The 26,097-nt window shown below is 37.2% G+C and overlaps 1 protein-coding gene across 3 annotated transcripts in view; it reads right to left on the minus strand.

Moving 5' to 3' along the window:
* Nfx1 (nuclear transcription factor, X-box binding 1) overlaps positions 1-26,097 on the minus strand; it is a 70,069-nt gene that overhangs the window by 15,499 nt on the left and 28,473 nt on the right. For all 3 annotated transcript variants that reach the window (XR_007104978.1, XM_047524842.1, XM_047524843.1), the window contains exons 8-15: positions 24,573-24,672; positions 24,272-24,489; positions 21,908-22,005; positions 18,097-18,127; positions 7,727-7,806; positions 6,340-6,448; positions 4,889-5,008; positions 2,003-2,082 (exon numbers count right to left, since the gene is read on the minus strand). Coding sequence is in view for 2 of the 3 variants with exons in the window: in XM_047524842.1 (XP_047380798.1) it covers positions 2,003-2,082; positions 4,889-5,008; positions 6,340-6,448; positions 7,727-7,806; positions 18,097-18,127; positions 21,908-22,005; positions 24,272-24,489; positions 24,573-24,672 (836 nt within the window). In the remaining variant the exon portion in view is untranslated. The remainder of the gene's footprint in view (positions 1-2,002; positions 2,083-4,888; positions 5,009-6,339; positions 6,449-7,726; positions 7,807-18,096; positions 18,128-21,907; positions 22,006-24,271; positions 24,490-24,572; positions 24,673-26,097) is intronic.

Here is a 26,097-nt window from a genome sequence, read left to right on the forward strand (position 1 = left end):
GAGGACTACACTCCAACTTCAGTGACATATAACTTCTACCCTTGAAGAGGCATCCAAAGTCTAGGATATATATGTTTCCAATTGTTTTAGAATTAGTATTCTGGTAGAATAATATAGTTCCCAATCATTAAATGTTTACCTGTTCTAATACCAGAGCATAACTTTTGGCTCTTGTCTGCCCTCTGTCATCCTCTCCCCACATTACTTACCTACCTCCTCATGATCCTTTAGTATGTTATTTCCCCCAAAATACCTTATTTTGGTAGAGACCTCTTCATCCCCTCAATACTCTGTACTTTCCACATTACTGCACTTATAATTGCCTGTTTTCCTGTGTGCTTACCACCCAAGTGAAGGCTGCACAAGGGCAGGGTCATGTTAGTCTTGTTAACTTTTTTTCTTTTTGGTACTGGGGTGCTTAGCCACCGAGCAACATCCCCAGCCCTCTTTATTTTTTATTTTGAGACAGGGTCTCACTAAGTTGCTTAGGACCTTGCTAAACTATTGAGGCTGGCCTTGAACTTGTAATCCTCCTACCTCAGTTTCCGGAGTCATTGGAATTACAGGTGTATACCACCAAGCCTGGCTAGTCTTATTAACTCCTGAATCATGCCAAAACTACCCTACCTAGTACATTGGAGGTACTCAATATTTATTGAAGTTTGAATAAGTCATCAATACAAAGATGACATATTGATGTCTTAGAATGGATAAACTCACAAAGGAAGTGAGATTTATAGAGGAGAATAAATATGAAGGACTATGCCTTGAGAACCACTCACAGGAAATAAGTGGAGAAAAATATGTCCATCAAGATAAGAAAATACTACTACAAGCATGTTGTTACAGATGTCAAGAGACTTTCAAGGAAAGTTGGTTAACATGTTATGAAGTAAAAAGATCAGGTTACAAAACAATATTATCTTAAATGGAATAGGGAAAAGTATGTATAAACACATATTGGGTAGATTATACACCAGAGTGGTAAAGAATATCTTTTTCTCAGGCAGAGGTGTAGTTCAGTGTCACACAGAAGACCCTGGGTTCAATCCCCAGTACTGATTCCCTTCCCACCTACCCACAAAGTATTTTCTTTTTCTTTCTTTCTTTTTTCGTGGTGCTGGGGATTGAACCCAGGGTCTTGAGCTTGCAAGGCAAGCACTCTAACAACTGAGCTATCTTCCCAGCCCCAAAGTATTTTCTTGAGAGAACTTTATTTTCTTAATTATCTATGAGAAATATGTATTTTTAAATTAAAAATTTTTAAGCATTTAAAGGGTTTATAGTGGACAATGCCAAATACGGTTTAAAGGTAAGAATGAGGGTGGAAGTCCTTCAGGGCAGTGGTAATAAGACTGGAGGAAGGCATTTGGGCCGTGGTCAGAATGGGGAGCTGCATAAGGCTCACAGAACAAACCTGGCAGATGGGAGAGAGCCCATCTCTACTTTTGGATACTCTTACTGAAATACTTCTTTCTAGGCCAGTAACCCCATTTTCATGTCAGTTAACCTAGAAGTTGTCTTTGAACACAGCATGTGTTCTTAAGGCCAACCGGGCTGAATTTCATTAGTTGTAACTAGATTAAAAAATGACAAAACAGACTCAAACTGTTACCTACTCTATGATTTCACTTTTGTGACATTCTGGAAAGACTTACAGTACTGGGACAGACAACAAACAGATTATTGGTTGTCAGAGTTAGAAGGTGGAGGAAGAATGACTTTAGGGGGCATGAAGAAATGTTTGGGGGTGAATGAACTGTTCTATATTTTGATTGTGGTTAGAGGACTGTATAAATGCTTTTGGTAAAACTCAGATCTGTATACTAAAAAGGGTAAATTTTATTATATGTAATTTTTACCCTAAAAAGCGGGGAAAAATGGCAACAGAAAGCTTCTGCTTCTTGGAGTTAGTTTTAGAAATGATGAGACTAACAGCTCTTAAGTAATTAAATTATAAATCTCTGGCTGGAACAGTAAACACCTAAGAGAGAAAACTTACCTCATGTTTGCCCATGCACCACTTCTGAGTTAGGAAAGTACAAGGGGGACATTTCTCCTCACTATGACAAGAATGGTATACTGCAGAAAGAGAAAGGTAATATTAGGTATAATTTCTTTTCTTTCTTTTTTTTTTTTTTATTTAGCTGTAGATGGACACAATACCTTTTTTATTTTGTTTACTTACTTATGTGGTGCTGAAGATTGAACCCAGTGCCTCACGAAAGCTAGGCAAGTACTCTACCACTGAGCCACAACCCAGGCCCTAGGTATAATTTCTAAGTAAAGTCACATATATATGCCATTTATAATATATACGTTATAACATATGCATGTATATATATATAATATAAATGGCATTTGAAATAGAATTTAAATTTTGGAGCTGGGAGTATTTTTTCTAAGTGGTCAGAGGAACATAAAAAGTATGGCTTTATAAAGTGTTGAAAGATGAGATGAATGAGAAAGAGAAACCCAATTAAGAGGGAAGAAATGTGTCAAATTCCAGAAGCAGAGAGGGGACAACTTTTTCACCATCTCTTGTAGTCACCTGTCTATTCATTTAACTACATTGTTTTTTTTTTTTTTTTTTTTTTTGCGGTGCTGGGGATTGAACCCAGGGCCTTGTGCTTGCAAAGCAAGCACTCTACCAACTGAGCTATATCCCCAGTCCTACATTGTTATTTTCACCCTACCTTATGCTACAATTGCTCTCTGTTCACAGGTATCTTTGCCCCTTATTCCATCTAAAATAATTCTACTGACTCCTTTCAATATCATTACTGTCAGTGAGAGGTAGTTCATTAAAATTCATCCCGTGAAACAAAACTTTTCTTGACTGACCACACTCTATCCTGAGCTCCCTCACATTCTCTTTAAAGCCTGCTGCCATGCCATCTGGTCCATGTACATAAAGTTTGTTTGTGCTGTGTGTATTTAACTACCATTCTCTTCCTCCCAGGGAAAATACAAGAACCTCAAAGTTATGGGTTTTTAAAAAAATTCCTCTGAAGCTCTGACATCATGTTGAATATACAACAAATACTCAAGAAAATGGCAATAAATGTGGAACAAAAAAGCAGGCCAAAACAACACAATTCACAAGCAGTTAAGTTCTTACTAAGGACAAAGTCCAGCAGGATTTGAACTTCACCTATAATACCGGCAAGTGAGTGGAAAGGAGGAGACATGTGGGGCCGAGACACTGCATGATATATGAACATTATAGTTTGAGTTTATAAACTATGCCGGGAGGGACATCCTAAGGATCCCAGGGAAGAAAGGGACGTTTTACTTCATGAGGAATTTGCTTATTGTGTTTTAGTCTATTAACTGGAAAAAAAAAAAAAAAAAAAAAAAAAAAATTAGATCTGAGTGTCTGGTTTTCTTGGAACCAGGGATTGAAATTGAACCCAGGGGCACCTAACCACTGAGTGACATCCCTAGTCCTTTTTAATATTTTATTAGAGGGCTGGGGAGATAGCTTAGTCGGTAGAGTGCTTGCCTTGCAAGCACAAGGCCCTGGGTTCAATCCCCAGCACCACACACACACACACACACACACACACAAAAAAAAAAAAAAAAAAAAAAAAAAATTTTTTATTAGAGACAGAGTCTCACTGAGTTGCTTAAGGCCTTGCTGAGTTGCTGAGGTTATTTGAATTTGTGATCCTCCTGCCTCAGCCTCCCAAGTTGCTGGGACTACAGGTGTTCACCACAGTATCTGGCTAGGGTGTCTGAATCTTATGACCAGATGTTACTGTAAGTATCAAATCTGGTGCCTTGAGTTATTTAAAGTTTGCCTCTGAGGCTTGTTAAAATAAAATGATGGGCCCAATATAGTCCTAAAGGAAAGTCAGTAACTGGACTGGAGAGGTATGGAAAATGACTGATGTCAAGTAGTTTTTTGGGTGGTGTCAAAAAGCAGTTTATCAGAGAAAAAGTGGAAAGAACTCAAATGTCCAGCAACACAAGACTAAATAAACTGGCCTATTCATGTAACAGAATACTCCATTGTCATTAAAAATCTATGTTTGGGGGCTGGGGAGATAACTCAGCTGGTAGAGTGCTTGCCTTGCAAGCACAATGCCCTGAGTTCAATCCCCAGTACTGCAAAAAAAAAAAAAAAAAAATCAATGTCTGGGATGGGGATTTGGATGCAGCTCAGTGGAATGCTTGTCTAGCATGTGTGAAGCTCTGGATTCAATTCCCAGTAACTAACACACGCACACACACACACACACACACACACACTCCACATTTTAGAAAATCTTAGTGATAAAGAGATAAATTAAAAGACTATAATAAGAGGAAAAAAGTTAGTTAAACATCACTACATTCAGTAGGATCAAACATTTATCCTAGGAAAAAGAATGGAAATAAATATATTTGCAGATGGCAAAAGACCCTGAAAAATGTGTGTAATTCCTAGATGATGATATAACTAATGACTTAATGTTAACCTTTTGACTTCATTTCTTTTATTCTTTATTTTATTTAATATACATTGCTTCTTTTTTTTTTTCCCGATGCAAGGGCATATACATTGCTTCTGTTATCAACAAAAATCTGAAGTTACTTTTAATTTTGTCAAAAGATGTTCAACTTTGAAATATACACCAAAAGTGAAGGTCACAAAGAAAAATCCCTGAAAGACAAGACCAACTAGAATTTCTTCTACCTTTTGGGTGTGTCTGACAACCATGGAGTAAAGCAGTGGAGTTTGCTGTGGGTCCAAGCTGGAGCCCCGATAACCAACCCACCTACACAGAAGGACAGTGGGCTAGGAGCAGCCATCTCAGCATGACTTCAGAGCATGAAGACAATTACATAGCAACATCCTCAATGATAAATGAGCAGGCTGTGAGGTAGGGAATATGGGACTCACCTGGATGGTCACATTCGTGGACTCTGGCACAGGTCTGGGTACACTCAGGAGGCCTAGTACCACAAGGAACTGGAGGATAGATCACTGATGCACCACAGTGGCAGGTTAATTCATCAAAACCTGGTAGGCGAGGCAAAAGAATCCTTTTTGAGTTTGGGATGTGCATGCCCATTTTAAACGAAGACACACATTTATTTTTGTTTGTCGTTTTAGATAACTTGGAAGAGAAAAGTAATAGGAAAATAGAAAAAAAAATAGGTTTATATTTTATTAGACTTTAATTAAAGTTGACCTGGTGAAAAAGGCACAAACAAATATCAAGTGTTCCATTTACCACTCTCAGCCTGACAACTTTCCAATACTTTTCCCAACACATTTCCATTAGAGGGTCATATTAATGACTGTGAGTTTTTTACTATTATAATACAAAATTTGCCAATATTTCAAAGATCTGAATAACCCAGGGAATATTTATCTTCCAAATGATCAATGAATTGTATTATATTATAAATTGTGCATGGGTAAAAGACCCATTCAAGTATGAGAGAGACCAAGCATTTTAATGCGATAGAACAAAAACAACACTGATTCATATTCTTTCTGAAATGAGGTTGAGTTTTGCTGTAATATCAAAGAACAGTATCCACAATTATTCAAAAAAGTTTAAAAAATATTCTTCACTCTTCCAACTAGTTAGTTATCTATGCGAGGCTGGATTTTTTTTCATATGCCTCAACTACACTGTAACAGATAAAATGCAGAAGCAGATATGAGATTCCAGATATCTTCTATGATACCAGGCATCCAATACTGGTTTTTTTTTTTCTTCAAAGTATAGATTAAAAAAAAAAAAAAAAAAAAAAATTGATGTTGGGCTGGGGATATAGCTCAATTTGCAGAGTGTCTGCCAGTCAAGCACAAGGCCCTGGGTTAAATCCCCAGCACCGCAAAAAAAAAAAGTGATTAATGTTAACATGTAATGGGTTATTACTATTATCTTAAAAGGAAATAATAAATTAACTGTTTTTATATATCTCAGTTTCAATTTCTAATATGGTAATATTGATAGATATAACTCACAGAAAAGAGTTCTTTGGGGTTCTCAATTGTTTTGAGGAATATAAATGTTTCCCAAGACCAAATAGCTTACTAACTATTGTTAATAACACTGCTAATAAAGAAGACTTCTTCTGCCAAGGGCAAAAGTTAGTCAATAATATATAAAAGGGAGTTAGCAGAGGAAGAATCCTTTAGTGAATCTGGTCCCATCTCAGGATCACTGCTCACATCTCAAGTTTCATACATCCAGGGATTATAATACAGCACTAAAAGGAACTTAAGAAAATCTCAACATATCTCAAATACTAAGATTTAGTTCAATAATGCACATCAATTTGTGCCTGAATTTCTAGGAAACTCTTATAACTTAAGTATACCGTGAAGACACTCACTGGCTTGCCAGCATGTCTGACAGTTCCCTCGATGACAAGGTTCTTCGCACCTATGAAGGCCACAACGAAGTTTCCTCCCACAAATCAAAGGACACTTGTGCTCCTTATCCTAAGGGGAGAGATTTCTATTTGTTCACAAAATGGTCTTCATTTTATATTTTTCATAAACAAGATTAACTTCCAAAAACAAAGATCTATACAATTAAGAAAGAAATAATGTCTAGGTAGATTTAAAATAACCAGGGAAGAGGATATGGATGAAATGAGATTAGTTATTAGTTGGTCACTACTGAAGCTGGATATTATGTATATGTGACTCACTATACTAATGTCTCTGCCTTTGCCTATGTTTGGTAGAAAGCACAATTTCATCATTCTATGCCTTGTCAATATGTATATTTTTAAAATGACAATTATGTATTATCTTGTTAATGGTACTGTTATCTTGTTTGTATATATTTGTGTATATATGTATAATCACATATGTGTCACAAATGTACAAGTTATCTTGTCATGTATATATGACACACACACATATATATGTATATATGATGATATATCAATATATTAAAAGTTGGGTTTTGTTTCCTCTAATTAGTTCCACAGAGTGAAAATTCCAAATAAATATAACTCACTCCTTTAAAAATGCCATACTGGGGGCTGGGGATATAGCTCAGTTGGTAGAGTGCTTGCCTAGCATGCACAAGGCTCTAGGTTCAATTCCTAGCACAACCAAAAAAAAAAAAAAAAAAAAAAAAAAAAAAAACCATACTGGGCTGGGGTTGTGGCTCAGAGGTAATGCACTCACCTAGCATGCATGAGGCCCTGGGTTTAATCCTCGGCACCATATAAAAAAAATACACACAAAAATGCCATACTCAGGACTGGGGTTATGGTTCAGTGGTAGAGTACTTGCCAGGCACGTGTGAGGCACTGGGTTTGATTCTCAGCACCACATATAAATAAATGAAAAAAATAAAGATCCATCGACAATTTAAAAAAATACAAAAATATTTTTTAAAAATATCATATCGATTTTGCATTTGGCTGAAGAAGGACATGAAACCCAAAGAACAAGTTGCTAAGTCCAGAACAGTGTGTTAGACTGTGTGCTCATCTACTTTTCTTGGGCTCTGGGTCCAAGGACTTCTGTTTTTCCTTTTTATATTCTTCCATGTTACCACTGGTTGACTTCTTGACCTAGTTGAGGTCTAAAAGGTTCAATCTATTTCTGCAGAGCAGTTTGGGGACTATGAGAACTCTTTCTTGCTTAGGGGCCCTTCCTATTGATATCTAAATCTGGGCCACATTCCAGATGGCTGAGGCTTCTAGAGCCCGGTGCCTAGATGAATGGAATCTGATTATGCCTAATGATAAGTCCACTTACCACACAGCATATCTCGTTACATTTATGCCGTCCACACAATCGTTTCTTGTTACACCGCTTGTCACACATAAATGTAGCATCTGGTATGGTAAAATTAAAAAGATAAAAAAAACTAAACAAGCAAAAGATATGAACATTCATTCAACATATATTTGAGTGTTTATAGGTAGAAGAAATACAAACGTAATAACGTAAATAAATTAGTTATGGCAAATAAGCAAATTAAAGGCATTATTTTTCACCTGTCGAATTGACAAAAAATGTTTAACATCATAAATGCAAATCAAAACCTTACTTCACACCTACTGAGGATGGTTATAATTTCAAAAGCTCAGAAAATAACAAGTGTTGGCAAGGATGTAGAGAAATTAGAACGTTCATACACTACTGGTGGGAATATAAAATGGAGCAGCCACTGTGGAAAACAGACCAGCAGTTCTTCAAAAACAAAGAAATATCAATGGATCTATCAATCCTACTTCTAGGTATATTAATGCAAAAACTTGTACATAAAATGTTCATAGCAGCATTACTGATAATAGCCAAAAGGTGTAAACAACCCAAATAGTCAACAACTAAAGAAGAGATTAATAAAGTGTGGCATATTGATAAAATAGCCATAAAAAAGAATGAAGTATTGACTGTGCTACAATATAACAACTTTGAAAACATGTTAAATGAGTCAGGCAAAGTGGCACATGCCTATGATCCCAGCAACTCACAAGGCTGAGGCAGAAGGATTGCTAAGTTCAAAGTCAGCCTCAGCAATTTAGCAAGACCCTAAGCAATTTAGTGAGACCCTGTCTCAAAATTAAAAACACAAAAAAAACATGGATAGAGATGCTTTGGGTATTCATGGATAAAATTAGGTTTGAGCTTTGTTTTCAAAGTACTCCCTCCAAAACTAAAAGTAGAGAGGGAAGGATAAAACAAGAGAGGCAAAATGTTGACAACTGATGAAACGTTATAGGTATGTGGAGGTTCATTATACTGGCTTATTTTCACATATAATTGAAATTCATCATAAAAATTTAAAAAGTGGGAGGTGGGGTTGTAGTTCAGTGGTAGAGTGCTTGCTTAGCATGTGTGTGGCACTGGGTTTGATCCTCAGCACCACATAAAAACAAATAAAGGTATTGTGTCCATCTACAACTAAAAAAATATTAAAAAAAAAATAAACTGGAGACAACCTTTTCAATGACCACCAAAAGGGCCATGGTGATACATAATATGAAATAATTTTCAAGGGAGAGCTATATACACTGATATGGAAAAATGTATTTGATAGATAATCAAGGGAAAATATCAACTTGCATGCAGTATGTTTAGTATGAACCTAAATTTAGGGGAAAAAACAAAACTGTGGTAGTAGGTTTATATATCTTTATGAATACAGAGAACAATCTGAAACTATACCCTACAAGCTACTGATAGTGGTTTTATCAGAGGAGTGAAATTAGGAAGAAAAAAAAATAGGAAGAAGATATATTTTCACTTTTTATTTTGTATATTTTTTTCCAACTTCAAAAGTATATTAATTTTAGCCAGGCATGGTGGAGCACACCTATAATCTCAGAGACTTGGGACACTGAGGCAGGAGGACTGCAAGTTAGAGGCCCTCAGCAACTTAGTGAGAGACTGTCTCAAAATAAAATATAAAAAGGGTTGGGTAGCCAGGACCTGTAGGTTTGCTGCTGCCGCCATCTTTGGATGTGGCCACCTTAGTCTGGGGACTCAGGCCAGGGCCTGGAGATATACTGGGGTACCTGCAGGTCTGGCTGCACCTGAGTCTTTCTGCTCAGCGTGGTAGTGGCTACCATCTGGCTATCTCTTTGCAAGGTTACTCCTTCTCCTTTGTGTGAGTGCATGCCTGGTGGTCTCTCTGTGAGTTGAAAGGGCACTGAGATCTTGGGACTGCAGCAAGACAGGCTCTGGGGAAGCTGAAGCCCAGGTGCATCAGATTGCAGCTGGGTTTGCGTGGGCCAATCTGGGTCTGGCAAGCCTATGGAAGCAAGAGACTAGGGGCAGTTCCCCAGGGAGAGGACAGGTTGAAGAAACTGGAGAAAACTGGTCTCTCTCCAGCTCAGTGAGTCCTGAAGTGTGCAGGAACAGAAGGGGCTGGCTACAACAGGTGGGAAGACTGTAAGAGGGTATGAGGGCATCTTGCTATCAGCTCACCCACCCAACTGGTCCAGCACCCACTGAACTGGAGTTAACATCAAACTTCAGACAACCTCATCTATCGGAGGAGAAGGGAAGCTGAGGAAATTTTTGAAAGCCAACAGAAGCAATCATTCAATTTTCCATTGAGATTTTCCTCTTTTTTTCTTTCTTTTGCCCTCTGTCTCATACCTCTATTTTTTTAGTTGTAGATGGACACAATACCTCATGGATAAGCTTATTGAGGAATGGGATGTCTGAAGAGTATGTGACCAAATACAATGTGACCAAACTACATTTTTATAAAAAAAAAAAAACTGTACATTATTTTTTTCTCATCTACCTGTCTCCCTAGATTCCTTCTTATTTCTCTGATAGTAATAGCCAACCTCTATTAATTCCTCCCTTGCTCTTACTATAAATTTTTACCTGTATCTTCTCTCCCTCTCCTTCGTAAACATCTTACACTACTTTTGTTCCCTCATTGTCCATCATTTGAAATGCTAAAACCTTTTCAGCAAACTTACTGTTCATACTGTAGACAATAATTGAACACTTCATTTCTGTTTACTGTGACAAAACTGTAAACATCTTAATAGGAGCCATTTGGCTTAAAGTGATATATTGTTTGCATTGGATGGTGGTAATATGGGTCAATATGGGTCTCCTCCTTAAAGGTGAGGTACTGGAAGCCTTCAGGGACACTAAAAGACTACAAGGTAGAATCTGTACTGCCTCAGCTCCATACCGCTAGATGAGAAGACACAAGAAACATGAAAAAAACAAGAGAACAAAGTGCCTCAAACAAATAAAGATGTTCCAACAACAGAATCCATAGACAACACAGTAGAAGAAATGTCAGAGATGGAGTTTAGCAAACACATAGTTAGACTGATTTTTGAAATACAGGATGGTATTAGAGAGAAAATACATGAAGTAAAAGATCACTTCAATAAAGAGGCAGAGATTATAAAAAGGAATCAAGCAGAAATCTTCAAAATGAAGGAAAACAATAAATCAGATTCTAAATTCAATGGAAAATATCACCAACAGAATAGACCACTTGGAAGACAGAACCTCAGATAACAAAGACAAAATATATACTCTTGAAAATAAAGTTGACTGAACAGAGAAGATGGTCAGAAACTATGAACAGAACTTCTAAGAAATATGGGATCACATGAAAAGTTCAAATTTAAGATTTATGGGAACAAAAAAGGTGTGGTGATGCAAACCAAAGGAAAGCACAATTTTTTCAATGACATAATATCAGAAAACTTCCCAAATCTAAAGAATAAAATGGAAAATCAACTATAAGAGACTTACAGGATCGCAAATGTACAAAATTATAGCAGACTCACACCAAGGCACATTATAATGAGAATGACTAACATATACAATAAGGATAGAATTTTAAAGGCTATGAGAGAAAAAAAATCAAATTACATATAGGAGGAGACCAATTCAGATCCCAGCTGATTTCTCAACCCTGACTCTCAACGCCAGGAGGTCCTGGAATAATATATATCAAGCTCTGGAAGGAAATGGACGCCAATTGAGAATTCTGTATCCAGAAAAATTAAGCTTCAGTTTTGAAGATGAAATAAAAACCTTCCATGATAAACAAAAGTTAAAAGAATTCACAACAACAAAGCCTGCACTACAGAACATTCTCAGCAAAACATTCCATGAGGAAAAAATGAAAACAAACAAACAAAAAAATGAAAACCAGCAAAGGGAGGAACTACACTAAAGGAAAGGTCAATCAAAGGAGAAACTAAGTCAAGTTAAAAACCAAAACTAAACCAAAATGACTAAGAATACAAATCATATCTCAATAATAACCCTGAACGTTAATGGTCTAAACTCATCAACTGAAAGACAGACTGAGGATCCAAGATGGTGGACTAGAGGGAGGCTGTGTTCCTTGTCGCTCCGTAATTCAGGTTTCAAGCAGAGGAAATCTGTTTCTCTGTGAGGCAGTCTTTGATACTTATTGATCCCCTGCTGTTTAACCATTTGCCTACCTTGATCACCCACAGTCTGCCAGCATATCCACTACTTTTTGAGTGCAGATTGCTCACTGACTGCTGCCTGTCATCCATCATTGGCCCATTTGCCTGCTTCTTGCCTGCCCATTGCCTGCCTATCACCTGCCTTTCCTCTACCCTTCATCCACTGCCCAAGGTCCACCTGCAGATCATCCCCTGGTAGCCTGCAGACCTACCGCAGACCATCAGTGGATCGCCAGCTGCCTGCTGTTGCCTGGAAGTCCACTATCATAGGACCCACAATTTGGTTACATGTGGCTGCCACCATTCTGAGACAATAGCCAGGGCCTGCAGGACACCCGACCCGACTGACCACGCCGCACCTCCAGTACCCCTCAACCAGATTGACTGCATCCCCACCTCCAGGAACCCTGCCCAACCAACTGCACCCTGCCTCTAGGACACCGGGACTGATCATGCCCATGCCCCGAGCTGTAGCTCCCCATTTGCCAACATGTTTGTAAGCCAGTGCAGCCATCTGGATTATCCTGGAAGCGGTAGCTCCCATCTTTAGGTGGGGCAAATTCCATCCTGAGACACCTGCTGGAGACTGGAGGAAGCTCACTGTCAGGTTTGAATAGTATATGATTGTTATAGTGTAGATTTTTTTCTCCTTTTTGAAAATTTTAAAGTTTTTATTTCTTTATTTTTCTTACTCTATTTTCCTTCTGTTTACCTGCTTTCTCAAGAGTGTCTTTCCCACTTTTCTCATGCTAATAACCAACTTCTTTTGATTACACGTTCAATCTTTCTATGATCTAGAACTTCTATATACTCTTTTCTTATCCCATTAACAGTTACATACTACACCCCTCCCCATTCTCTCTGTCCTCCATTAGAAACTGCAGATCTTATTGCAAATCTGTCAATTATACTGTAGATTATAATAGAACTTATTCTCTCTGTTTATTATGACAATATTGTTAACGTCTTCATAGGTGCTATTTGGTTTAGGGCTGCATATTGTCTGTACTGGGTGCTGCTAATATTGATCTCCCCCTTAAAGAAGAGGTTTTGGAAACCTGTAGGGTCACTATAAGCCTACAGGGGGGAAACTCCAATAACCCAGATCTGCACTGTTAGAAGGGAAGATATGTGAACAACATGAAAAAACAAGGGAAGAAAATGATCCAAACAAATCTACATTCTATATTAATAGAATTCAGTGACAGCATGGTAGAAGAAATGTCAGAAAAGGAATTCAGAATATACATAATTAAAATCATTCATGAAGCAAAGAATGAGATAAGAGAGCAAATGCAGGCAATGAATGATCACTCCAATAAGCAGTAGAAAGAGCAACTGCAGGAAGCAAGATGTCATTTTAACAAAGAGATAGAGATTCTCAAAAAAAAACCCCAACAACAACAACAAACCAAACAAATCCTTGAAACGAAGGAAACAATAAACCAAATAAAGCATCACCAACAGACTAGATCACTTGGAACAGAACCTCAGACATGAAGACAGAATATTTAAAATATTCTTGAAAATAAAGTTGACCCAATAGAGAAGATTAGGTAAGAAACCATGAACAAAACCTGCAAGAACTATAGGACATCATGAAAAGACCAAATTTAAGAATTATCAGGATTGAGGAAGCAGAGATATACAAACCAAAGGAATGAACAACCTACTCAATGAAATAATATCAGAAAATTTTCCAAACCTGAAGAATGAAATGGAAAATCAAATACAAGAGGCTTACAGAACACCAAATACACAAAATCACAACAGATCCACACCAAGGCACATTATAATGAAAATGCCTAAAATACAAAATAAAGATAGGATTTCAAAGGCCACGAGAGAAAAGCATCAGATTACGAATAGGGGGAAAACAATACGGATATCAGTAGATTTCTCAGCCCAGACCCTAAAAGATAGAAGGGCCTGGAACAACATATTTCAAGCTCTGAAAAAACATGGTTGCCAACCAAGAATCCTATACCCAGTAAAACTAACCTTCAGATTTGAAGATGAAATAAAATCCTTCCATGATAAACAAAAGTTAAATGAATTTACAAATAGAAAGCCTGTGCTACAGAACATTCTTAGCAAAATATTCCATGAGGAGGAAATGAAAAACAACAATGTAGGTCAGCAAAGGGAGGGACTACCTTAAAGGAAAAACCACCCAAAGGAGAAACCAAGTCAAGTTAAAATAAAAAATAAGCCCAAATGACTGGGAATACAAATCATATCTCAATAATAACCCTGAAAGTTAATGGCCTAAACTCATCAATCAAAAGACATAGACTGGCAAACTGGATTAAAAAGAAAGACCCAAAAATATGCTGCCTTCAAGAGACTCATAGAAAATGATATCCGCAGACTAAAGGTGGAAGGATGGGAAAAAACCTACCATGCACACAGACTCAGTAAAAGAAGCAAGGGTTTCCATCCTTATATCAGATAAAGCGAACTTCAAGCCAAAGTTAGTCAGAAGGGATAAAGAAGAACATTTCATACTGTTTAAGGGAATCATAAATCAGGAAGACATAATGATCATAAATATTTATGCCCCAAACAATGGTGCATTCATGTACATCAAACAATTCCTTCTTAATGCCAGGAATCAAATAGACCAAAACACAATAATTCTGGGTGACTTTAACACACTGCTGTCACCACTGAATACATCTTCCAAACAAAAACTAAACAAAGAAACCACAGAACTCAATAATATAATCAATAACTTAGACTTAACAGACATATATAGAATATTCCATCCATCAATGAGTGCATACACTTTCTTCTCAGCAGCACATGGATCTTTCTCTAAAATATACCATGTTATGCCACAAAGTAAAAAATGCAAAAACAGAGATACCACCTTGTGTTCTATCAGATCATAATGGAACGAAATTAGAAAACAATGACAAAATAAAAAACAGAAACTACTCCAATACCTGGAGACTAAATAATACGCTATTGAATGAAACATGGATAACAGAAAACATCAGGGAGGAGATAAAAAAATTCTTAGAGGTAAATGAGAACAATGATACAACATATCAAAATCTTTGGGACACTATGAAAGCAGTACTAAGAGGAAAATTCATTTCATGGAGTGGATTCAAGAAAAGAATAAAAAGTCAACAACTAAATGACCTAACATTACAGCTCAAAGTCCTAGAAAAAGAAGAACAGAACAACACCAAAAGTAGTAGAAGACAGGAAATAATTAAAATCAGAGCTGAAATCAATGAAATTGAAACAAAAGAAACAATCCAAAAAATTGACAAAACAAAAAGTTGTTTCTTTGAAAAAGTAAACAAAATAGACAAATCCTTAGCCACACTAACAAAGAGAACCAGGAGGACATACACAATTTAAACAGATCAATATCAAGCAATGAAATAGAAGAAGCCATCAAAAGCCTACCATCTAAGAAAAGCCCAGGACCTGATGGATTCTCAGCCAGTTCTACAAGACCTTCAAAGAAGAACTCATTCCAATACTTCTCGAAGTATTCCAGGAAATAGAAAAGGAGGGTACCCTACCAAACTCATTCTATGAAGCTAATATCACCCTCATACCCAAACCAGGTAAAGACACATCAAGGAAAGAAAATGTTAGACCAATATCCTTGATGAATATAGATGCAAAGATCCTTAACAAAATACTGGCAAATCATATCCAAAAACATATTAAGAAAATTGTGCACCATGATTAAGTGGGGTTCATCCCAGGAATGTAAGGTTGGTTCAACATTCGTAAATCAATAAATGTAATCCATCATGTCAATAGACATAAGTATAAGATTCATATCGTTATTTCAATTGACGCAGAAAAAGCGTTTGACAAAATACAACAACAACCCTTCATGCTTTTAAAACCCTAGAAAAAGTAGGGATAGTAGGAACATACCTCAACATTGTAAAGGCTATTTATGCTAAGCCCACGGCCAACGTCATTCTTTTTTTTTTTTTTTTTTTTTTTTTGTGGTGCTGGGGATTGAACTCAGGGCCTTGTGCTTGCAAGGCAAGAACTCTACCAGCTGAGCTATATCCCCAGCCCCCAACATCATTCTTAATGGAGAAAAACTGAAAGCATTCCCTTAAAAATGGGAACAAGACAGGGATGCACTTTAATCACTTCTATTCAACATCATCCTTGAAACACTTGCCAAAGCAATTAGAAAGACTAAAGAAATTAAAGGGATATGAATAGGAAAAAAAGAACTTAAGCTGTCACTATTTGCTGATGACATGATTCTCTTTCTCTGGTTAGAGGATCCAAAAAACTCCTCCAGAAAACTTCTGGACCTCATAAATGAATTTACAAAACAGCAGGTTATAAAATCAACACGCATAAATCTAAAGCATTTTTATACATAAGCGATGAAACATCTGAAAGGGAAATCAGGAAAACAACTCCAGTCATAATAGCCTCAAAAATAAATAAATAAATAAATAAATAAATACTTGGCAATCAATCTAACCAAAGAGGTAAAAGATCTCTACAATAAAAACTACAAAACACTGAAGAAAGAAATTGAGTAAGACCTTAGAAGATGGGAGGATCTCCCATGTTCTTGGATTGGCAGAATTAATATTATCAAAATGGCCATACTTCCAAAGGCACTACACAGATTTAACACAATTCCAATTAAAATCCCTATGACATTTCTTATAGAAACAGAAAAGGCAATCATGAAATTCATCTGGAAGAACAAAAGACCCAGAATACCCAAAGCAATCCTGGGCAGAAAGAGTGATGCAGGAGGTATCACTATACCAGACCTTAAACTCTACTACAGGGCAATGGTAACAAAAATGGCATGGTACTGGCACCAAAATAGACAGGTAGACCAATGGTACAGGATAGAAGACATGGAGACATACCCACATCAGTAACCTCATACTAGACAAGGGCGCCAAAAACTTACAATGGAGAAAAGATGGGCTTTTCAACAAATGGTGCTGGGAAAACTGGAAATCCATATACAGTAAAATGCAATTAAACCCCAATCTCTCACTCTGTACAAAACTCAACTCAAAATGGATCAAGGATCTAGAAATTAGACCTGAGATCCTTCATCAAATAGAAGAAAGAGTGGGCCCGAATTTCCATCATGTTGGCTTAGGACCAGATTTCCTTAACAAGACCCCCAGAGCAAAAGAAATAAAAACAAGAATCAATAAATGGGATAGATTCAAACTAAAAAGTTTTTTCTCAGCAAAGGAAACAATCAATAATGTGGAAAAAGAGCCTATAGAGTGGGAGAAAAGCTTTTCCACACACACTTCAGACTCAGCACTCATCTCCAAAGTTTATAAAGAACTTAAAAAACTTTACACCCAAAATACAAAGAACCCAATCAATAAATGGGCTAAGGAAATGGATAGACACTTCACAGAAGATATAAGGGTGATCAACAAATATATGAAAAGGTGCTCGTCATCTCTAGTAATTAGAGAAATGCAAATTAAAACCACCCTAAGATTTCATCTAAGTTCAATCAGAATGGCTTTTTTATCAAGAACACAAGCAATAATGTGTTGGTGTAGATGTGGGGAAAAAGGCACACTTATACATTGCTGGTGGAGTTGCAAATTGGTACGGTCACTCTGGAAAGCAGTATGGAGATTCCTCAGAAAGCTTGGAATGGACCCACCATTTGACCCAGCTATCCCACTCCTTGGTTTATACCCAAAGGACTTAAAATCAGTATACTACCATGATGCAGCCACATCAATGTTCATAGCAGCTCAATTCATAATAGCTAGATTGTGGAACCAACCTAGATGCCCTTCAATTAACGAATGGATAAAGAAATTGTGGTATATATATACAATGGAATATTACTCAGCAATAAAGAAGAATAAAATTATGGCATTTGCTGGTAAATGGATGAAGTTGGAAAATACCACACTAAGTGAAATAGGCCAAGCAACAGCCGGGTGCAATGGTGCACTGTGCAGTGGCTTGGGAGGTTGAGGCAAGAGGATCTCAAGTTTAAAGTCAGCCTCAGCAACAGTGAGGCGCTAGGCAACTCAGTGAGACCCTGTCTCAAAACAAAATAGGTACGGGGATGTGGCTCAGTGGTTGAGTGGCCCTGAGTTCAATCCCTGGTACCTTCCCCCACCAAAAAAAGATGCAAAGCATTATTTTTATCCCAGTAAATTCTTTCATGATCCTTCCCAGTCATACCTTCACTTTTGAGACTGGTACATGGAAGCTCCTACAAGAAAAGAAAAAGAAATAATTACTTCAGGAGTAAGTAAACAATACCCTTTACTGTAAAGTCAAATATACCAGTCATTTATTTATCAACTTCACCAGCCTGGAACTTGCCCAATTATATTAAGGTGTGCTTTCCTCTGCCCCACGGGGAATTGAACCCAGGGACTGGCATATGCTAGACAAGCACAGGACTACATCTCCAGCCCTTTTAATTTTTTTTATTTTAAGACAGGTTCTTGTTAAGTTGTCTAGGCTGGCCTTGAACTTACAAGCCTCTTGACTCAGCCTCTCAAGTAGCGGGGATAACAGTTGTACACCTCAAGGGCCAACAAATTAATGTGCTTTACTTACAATAGGACCTCATGTTTACTGACTTTTCATGTAAATACAATTCTAACAATTGGGGCCTGGTCTCCAAACTCACAGCAGGTTAGGAATTATAAAGTCTGAATGGAAAGGGGGCCACTAAAAGTATGCAAAGCAAAGAGAGGTTGTCACCTCACCAGGGTACAGATACCAAGAGCAAACATAGAATTGAAAATAGGTTACAATTTGGTGCCATTTAGAGTAGGGGCAAACAGTTCTATACACTCAAAGCACTCCTGGCAATGTTGCTGAACTGCAGCAAAGTAGAATACAGCATGTATTTGGTCTTTAAAGTTTTATTGTTGTGGTTTTAATTATGTCTGAGTGGCTACAAAGATTTATAACATGTAATCTACAGAGACATGATCCTGAATATAAAACATGGTGAAGCTGTATGGGGAGCAGGTCAGTCATTTGGGTTAAAACAAGCAGCTATATTGGAATTTGTTTTTGATGTCACTTATAGGTGGTCATGTACTCAGAAACAAGCAAAATGATAAAAACATTTCTTCTTAATAAAAATGAATGATTTTAAGCAGTTACTGGAGTTGTTAACATATGTGAAGAGGTCTAAGAAACTAAAGGTTCTTGGCTAGAAAATAAACACTTAGATTAAAAGAAAACAATGGGCTGGCTGGAATCAATGATATAAAAAGCTCCCCATATGTTCTCTAGAGATGTAAAGCAAAGGTGACTCATGAAACTATTTGAGAAAATGCTCCTGCAATTATATGCTGAAGCAGTATTTCAAGACCTGGGGGAAGGGAGAGTTCCCTAAATGCATGCAAATGAATTATCAGTAAAAACTTAAATAAAACATTCTTTACTAATAAGTACTAGGGGGCTGGGGATATAGCTCAGTTGGTAGAGTGCTTGCCTCACATGCACAAGGCCCTGGGTTCAATACCCAGCACTACCAAAAAAAGAAAAAAAACCCAAAGTACTGGGATACAACATACATTTCCCTGCCAAAAGTGATGAAAATAAAACAATCGTTGAAGCTTTAAGAAATAAGTTTTATTTATCTGGAAAACTCAATTCTGTGGAAAAGTTTTGTGGTCCATCCCTTTCCAACAGATGTTTCATGGTGATTATAAGCTTTTTAAGGCATCTTTAACTTGTCAATGGATTTGAACAGAATTCATGTTGATGATAAGATCCTTCAGGAATTATAGGAAAAAAACTTATTTGCAAAAATTCAATTTACACATAGTTTTCCAAGAACACACTCACTGCTATAGATGGCATGACATTAGAGAGTGAATGAGAAGCAAGAGAGCAAAGGGTAGGACTGTTGGGAGAGAAGCAAACTAACAGCAGCTATTTCTAGCTTACATGTCTCAACTCTGCTTATAATTCTTGCTCACAAAGAACACCTCTGGACATGACTAAATTAATGATTACTAAATTACAGCATCTTCACAGTTTGTGTGTGTGTGTGTGTGTGTGTGTGTGTGTGTGTTCAGGATTGAACCCAGAACACCTCATCTGTGCTAAAGCATATGCTCTACCACTGAGTCACACCCACAACTTGGACAGTCTTTAATCTGGTATTAACAAAGTCAAAAGCAGTCCTACAATTGACATTCAAAGTCCCTCTACTTCTCATTTATACTGTGATTTCTTTCAGAAAAACAAAAATGCACACATGCTTTTTGTCATAATAATATGTACTACTTTATTTATTTATTCCTTTTATTCTAAAGCTTACCTACTAAACTGTAGCTTCCAATTTATGGACTACATCCTCAGAATCATTTACAAGTCAGTTGTTACCCTGAACTTAGCTGTATTTAACAAACAGAATCAATTATTCAGAATACTATCTCCATCTCAGCCTGTGATCTACTGGCACAGTTGCTAATATGTCCTGAAATGATTAGTAGATCAAAGAGCAGGACAGATCATCATCACTTAGTGTGTTCTATTGTAAGTATTCCATAGGAAAGATTCATGCTTCTGCTTCAGACATAGAAATGGGCAGTAGAGACTAACTCTAAAATGTTAAGATGCTCCTTTTATAACATAAAGTCAAATTATAAGAACCCTGGAAAGAAAGTAGAAATTTTTAAAAGAGTTGTACAGTGAAGAATTAACCTTATCCAAAGAGAGGTATCTATAAGCCTAATAGAATGCCATGCCCAACAGGACTATCAACACTTTCCTGTGGCTTGGGTCACTGGACAGTCTCATAATATGATTTAGGTGCAGGCTGGCCACACTGGATAGGTTATGAGTTTGGGTTACTTCTGGAGAGACTGGAGACTGAGATTTGCCATGTAGGTAGTCAACCATGAGACCCAATAAAAACTCTAAACACATAGGTTTGGGTGTTTTTCCCTTGTTGGCAATGTTCTATAAATACTATCATATTGATGCTGAGAAAGTAACACTGCTCTCACTCTAGGGGAAGAAGGCAAAAGAAACTCCACATCGGGTACTTTCTTGGACTCTACCCTACAGGTTTCTTCCTTTGGCTGATTTTAATCTGTCTCCTTTCCTTGTAATAAAACTACAACCATATATATAGTAGTTTTCAGTGAGTTCAGTGAGTTCTCCTAACAAATTATCAAATCTTGAAGGTGGTCTTACAGACCAATGAACTTGTAGTTGTATCAGAAATTGTCAATGTTCTAATTTAGCAGTTGTCTAAACTCTTGAAATGGGTTAGAAGTGAGGACAGTCTTATGGACTGTGTCCCTTTTAACTTATTTTTTGGTACTAGGGACTTAATCTAGAGGAATTTTAGCACTGAGGCACATCCCCACCCCCCCTTTAAATTTTATGACAAGGTTTTGCTAAATTGTTGGGGCTAGCCTCAAACTTGTGATCCTCCTGCCCCAGTCTCCCAAGTCACTGCATTATAGGTATGCACCTTACAGGTATGCACTACTATATCTGGCTCCTCTAACTTCTTAGTTGGCTAACTCCTTTTTTGTTTTTGATACTGGGAACTGAACTCAGGCACTTAACCACTGAGCCACATACCCAGCCCTTTTTTTGTATTTTATTTAGAGACACGGTCTCACGGAGTTGCTTAATGGCTCGCTAAATTGCTAAGGCTGTTTTTGAATTTGCAATCCTCCTGCTTCAGCCTCCCAAGTCACTAGAATTACAGGCATGCACCACCACGCCTGGCTTAGTTAGCTAACTCCTTGAGACAGTGCTATTGTTCCTCTTCTCATAATTATACCTCGTACAGCTATTTGCCTCTGTGTTTTGAGTTCTGCAATCACCTCGCACCTATCCTACAACTGGCTCAGAGTAGGTTATCAATATACATTTGCTGGATTTAAAGATTCATATATAGTATGAAACAAATAAAACCAAGGTTATTTTGGTTCCTCCCCTCCCATGATGACCATTTTAAAAGACAGTGATGGCAACAACTCTAGCATTGTTTGGAATTTACCTTTGTTCTGAAAGAGCATCGGCAGGAAATAACAGATGTGCGAGAGCATGGTCCACAGTCTCCTTCATGGCAGAGCTTTTCACAGGTATGAATGAAATCTTTAATAAAAATGAAAAGAGCTGGGAATGAAAATTGCATCTACTCATTTTCATACTCCCAAATTCACTAATGATACTGGTCTTCCACCTCTACTCTTGCAATTCCAGATTCAGAGGAAGGATGTAGTCAATGCTTCTTCCCATATCTTCCCATCATCTGGTAGGCTGGGTCTTTACAGACAAGGACAGGGTCTATCACTAGTCACTGGAATATACTCTGACATGCATGCTGTTTTTGCCTGTCAAAGAACAGATTTTTTAGCTGGGCATGGTGGTCCACACCTGTAATCCTAAGCACTCAGAGGCTGAGGCAGGAGGATCGTAAGTTGGAGGACAGTGTTGGCAATATAGTGAGACCCTGTCTCAAAATCAAAATGGAAAGGGCTGGGAAATGAAAATAAAGCCTAAAATATAAAAAGAACTGGTGATGTAGTTCAGTGGTAACCCCAGGTTTGATTCTCAGTACTTCATGAAAGAAAAATACAAAAGCTCTGACTCTTCTTAAGCCCTTAAGTCCCAAATCTGCAGATTAGACTCCGAATCCTTAAAACTGTAGCCATGGATGAATGAAATGCTCTTGACTCTAGAAGCTATCTGAGGAATGAATCAGCAATAACTCAGAAGCCATAATCCAAAATCTCACTGACTCAAGCATTGTGAACATCTGGCAATGGGTGGCCTGCATTAACTATGCTAAACAAGATTTAGAACAAGTCCTCTTTCAAGAACCTTTGGGGATAAGTCAGAGAGTTTCCCCTCTTTTTATTTTGTAGTGCTGGGGATCAAACTCAGAGCCTCAAATATGTTAAGCAAGTACTCTAACTATGAGCTATATCTCCAGCCCTCTTTCTTTCTTTTCTTTTTTTATTGGTACTAAGGGTTAAACCGAGGGCCTCAGGTAAAGTAGGCAAGCATTTGACTACTAAGGTACATCCCCAGCCCTTAGTCTCTTTCTTATGGCTACTGTTTACATAATGTATTATCTCTATCCTTTAACTGTCAGCCTGTCACTTTTATTTTTTTGGGGGAGGGGAGCTTTTTAAAGCCCAGGGACGCTTTACCACTGAGCTACATCCCTAGCTCTTTTTATTTATTTTTTTACCCTGGCAACCTCTTTAATATTTACAAATGAGAGATTATAAAATTAGGACATATTTTTAATTTTAATACAGGGTCTTGATAAGTTGCTGAGGCTGTCCTCGAACTTACAATCCCCGTGCCTCAGTCTCTTGAGTTGCTGGGAAATAGGTGTGCACCACTGTGCCTGTTTTGAGTTATTTTCTTAATAGTTGCTCTAAATCTTTCCATAATCATCTTATCAGAATCCATTTTGGATTTAATTCCAATGAGATATAGATGTTCTACTCCTACAAAGCTTCATTCCTCTTCTCCCTTTTTGTGCTATTATTATACATATCTGTTATATTACAAACTGAACACTACATCATTATGATTTTAATTTATCCTCAGTTATATGGGTAACTAGCTATTATAGAAAGTGACATTCTATGAATGGTCTTAAGTGGCTGAAAATTTAAAAAAAGAATTTTTTTTTTTTTTTAGTTGTTGATGAATCTTTAATTTATTTATTTATATGTGGTGCTGAGAATTGAACCCAGTGCCTCACATGTGGCAGGCAAGCGCTCTGCCACTGAGCCACAACCCCAGTCCAAAGTGTTTAAAATTTTATTGTACTTATAATTGTATTTCTTAAAACACTTCACCCAGTTTTTTCAGCATGTTCTATTATAGAAAAAGGCATTTAAACACTTGCCAAATCCTGGCTTAGCAGTAAATTTGTTTTTATTCTAGAGTAGACTGCTAAGAGAAATCATAAAGCTCCATGGAACAGAGCTGTTGTCCAGAATTAACAATAAAAATTCTTCAATTGGAGAGATCACACGGACAAAAGCAAGTGTAAGGAGTATAGACAAAGTACTCAAATTTGATAATAATATTTAAAAGAACCTTTGATAACTGTTTTTTAATACTACTTCCCTAAAACGTCACTGCTGCTGCACATAAAAAATGTTTTGATGCTTCTTGGTACTGGAGATTGAACCCAGGGGTGCTATACCAGTGAGCTATATATGCTCAATCCTTTTTATTTTTTATTTTGATACAGGGTCTTATTAAATTGCCCAAGCTGCCTTTGAACTCTTGATCCTCCTGCCTCAGTCTCCCAACTTGCTGGGATTACAGATGAATGTGACTATACCCAAATTACACAAATACTTTTAAAGTCAACTTGGTACAAATTAGTTACCTGAGGAACCACAAGGGAGAGGTTTGCCACACACTTTTCCACATGAAGGGACAGGATCCATGCATGTTTTTCGGCTGCTACTTCCGAGTTCTAGTAATTGGCTGAGAGGAGTTTGGCCACAAGGGCAACAGCGCACCAGATGGGGGAGCCGTGGGCAAGGCTGGCAAGGTTGAGGATGGCACACTTGAGAACACGTATGACTCCCACATTTCAAGTCCCTGTTAAGAGAAACAACAGACTATTACATAACTGTTGCATAAAATTCAGTTTTATTCTAACAGAGAAAAATGTAAAACCTTACTTGCCACATATCTTTAAACAGGCAAAGTCCCCAAATCCATCAGATTTTCCTATGTCTGTTCCACATAACACGTCTCGGGAGGTGTTGCCACAGTAGCATACTTGAGGACACAATTTCAAAAACAACAGATTAGTAACCTGTATGTGCTCTTAAAATATTCCAAATAATCTACAAGAAAACAAAAAATGCTTTTCATTAGTGCTGATCAGGTCTTAATAAAGGCTTTATATAGGAGCTCAAGTCCCCCCAATAGCTTTATACAGGAATGAATTAAAAAGAGGCTTTTTTAAACTCTGCCAGTCTCATAGTGCCTCTGTAACATACCCTGAGAACAACATTAGAGTGAATCAACTCTTAAATTTAAAAACTGTCTGGTCCCTAAAGCCAGACTATGAAGCTCCCTGGGGTGTTGTCATAGGAGACAGAAAGCTAAGCTAGTAGTAGTGGTAGAGGGGTTGACGCCCAACTTCATTTCAACACAAATAGTACAGACATGATACTTTATATGCTGGGTTTCACATAAATGCTTGAAAAAAGGTCCCTGATACTTAAATTTTTTTTAAAAAAATTATCGTGATAGTATTAGATCCTTAGTAATTTGTAAATTACTGTTAAATTTGAAGTCATCATGTGTGAGTGCACTGAGTAAAAGTTTCAAATAATTTGAGACTTTTTTTTTTTTTTTTTTTTTTTTTTTTTGTGGTACCGGGGATCGAACTCAGGGCCTTGTGCTTGCGAGGCAAGCACTCTACCAGCTTAGGTATCTCCCCAGCCCAATTTGAGACTTTTTAAGTTAATTAATTAATTATTTTTTTGCAGTGCTGGGGATAGAACCCAGGGCATTATTCTTGAGAGGTAAGCACTCTACCAACTGAGCTATATCCCCAGTCCTGAGAGTTTTTTTTTTTTTTTTTTTAATTTTTTGTAGTGCTAGGTGTCTAACCTAGGGTCTCACATATTGTAGGCAAGTTCTCTGCTATTGAGCTATGTCCTTAGCCCTTAGTAGATACTCTTTGCAGAAATATATTTCCAATGCATAAATATGTACATAAGTTCCTGATAAGTATCACTTTTTTTATAATGAAAATTTATCTTATAATCTATGCAAGTATACCCTGCCCTACATAATAAATGCTGATCAGAATAGTAGAAAATTGAAATTCTGCAGATCTAATGATATTTTCCTTCTTCCAAGAACAATTTAGATGTCCATTTATATAGAAAATCTATCGCAATAAATGTAACATTATAAAAAACATCAAGTTTTTTATTCCCCAATGGTACTAGGGATTGAGCCCAGGTATATTCACTCTACCACTGAACTACATACCCAGTTCTTTTTATTTTTTGAGACATATGTAATAAAAAGTGAAATAGAATGCTTCTAATAAAACATCAGAAATAATATTCCTAAAATAAAATTGTATTTTAAACAGAACCAAAAACTTCTACTGAGACAAGAGGAAAGTCTCAAGTCACTGAAGATAGATAAAATATACATTCCACCTTGAAGTAAATAATGTGT

This window comes from Sciurus carolinensis, chromosome 14, assembly GCF_902686445.1.
Source record: "Sciurus carolinensis chromosome 14, mSciCar1.2, whole genome shotgun sequence".
Taxonomy (NCBI): domain Eukaryota; kingdom Metazoa; phylum Chordata; class Mammalia; order Rodentia; family Sciuridae; genus Sciurus; species Sciurus carolinensis.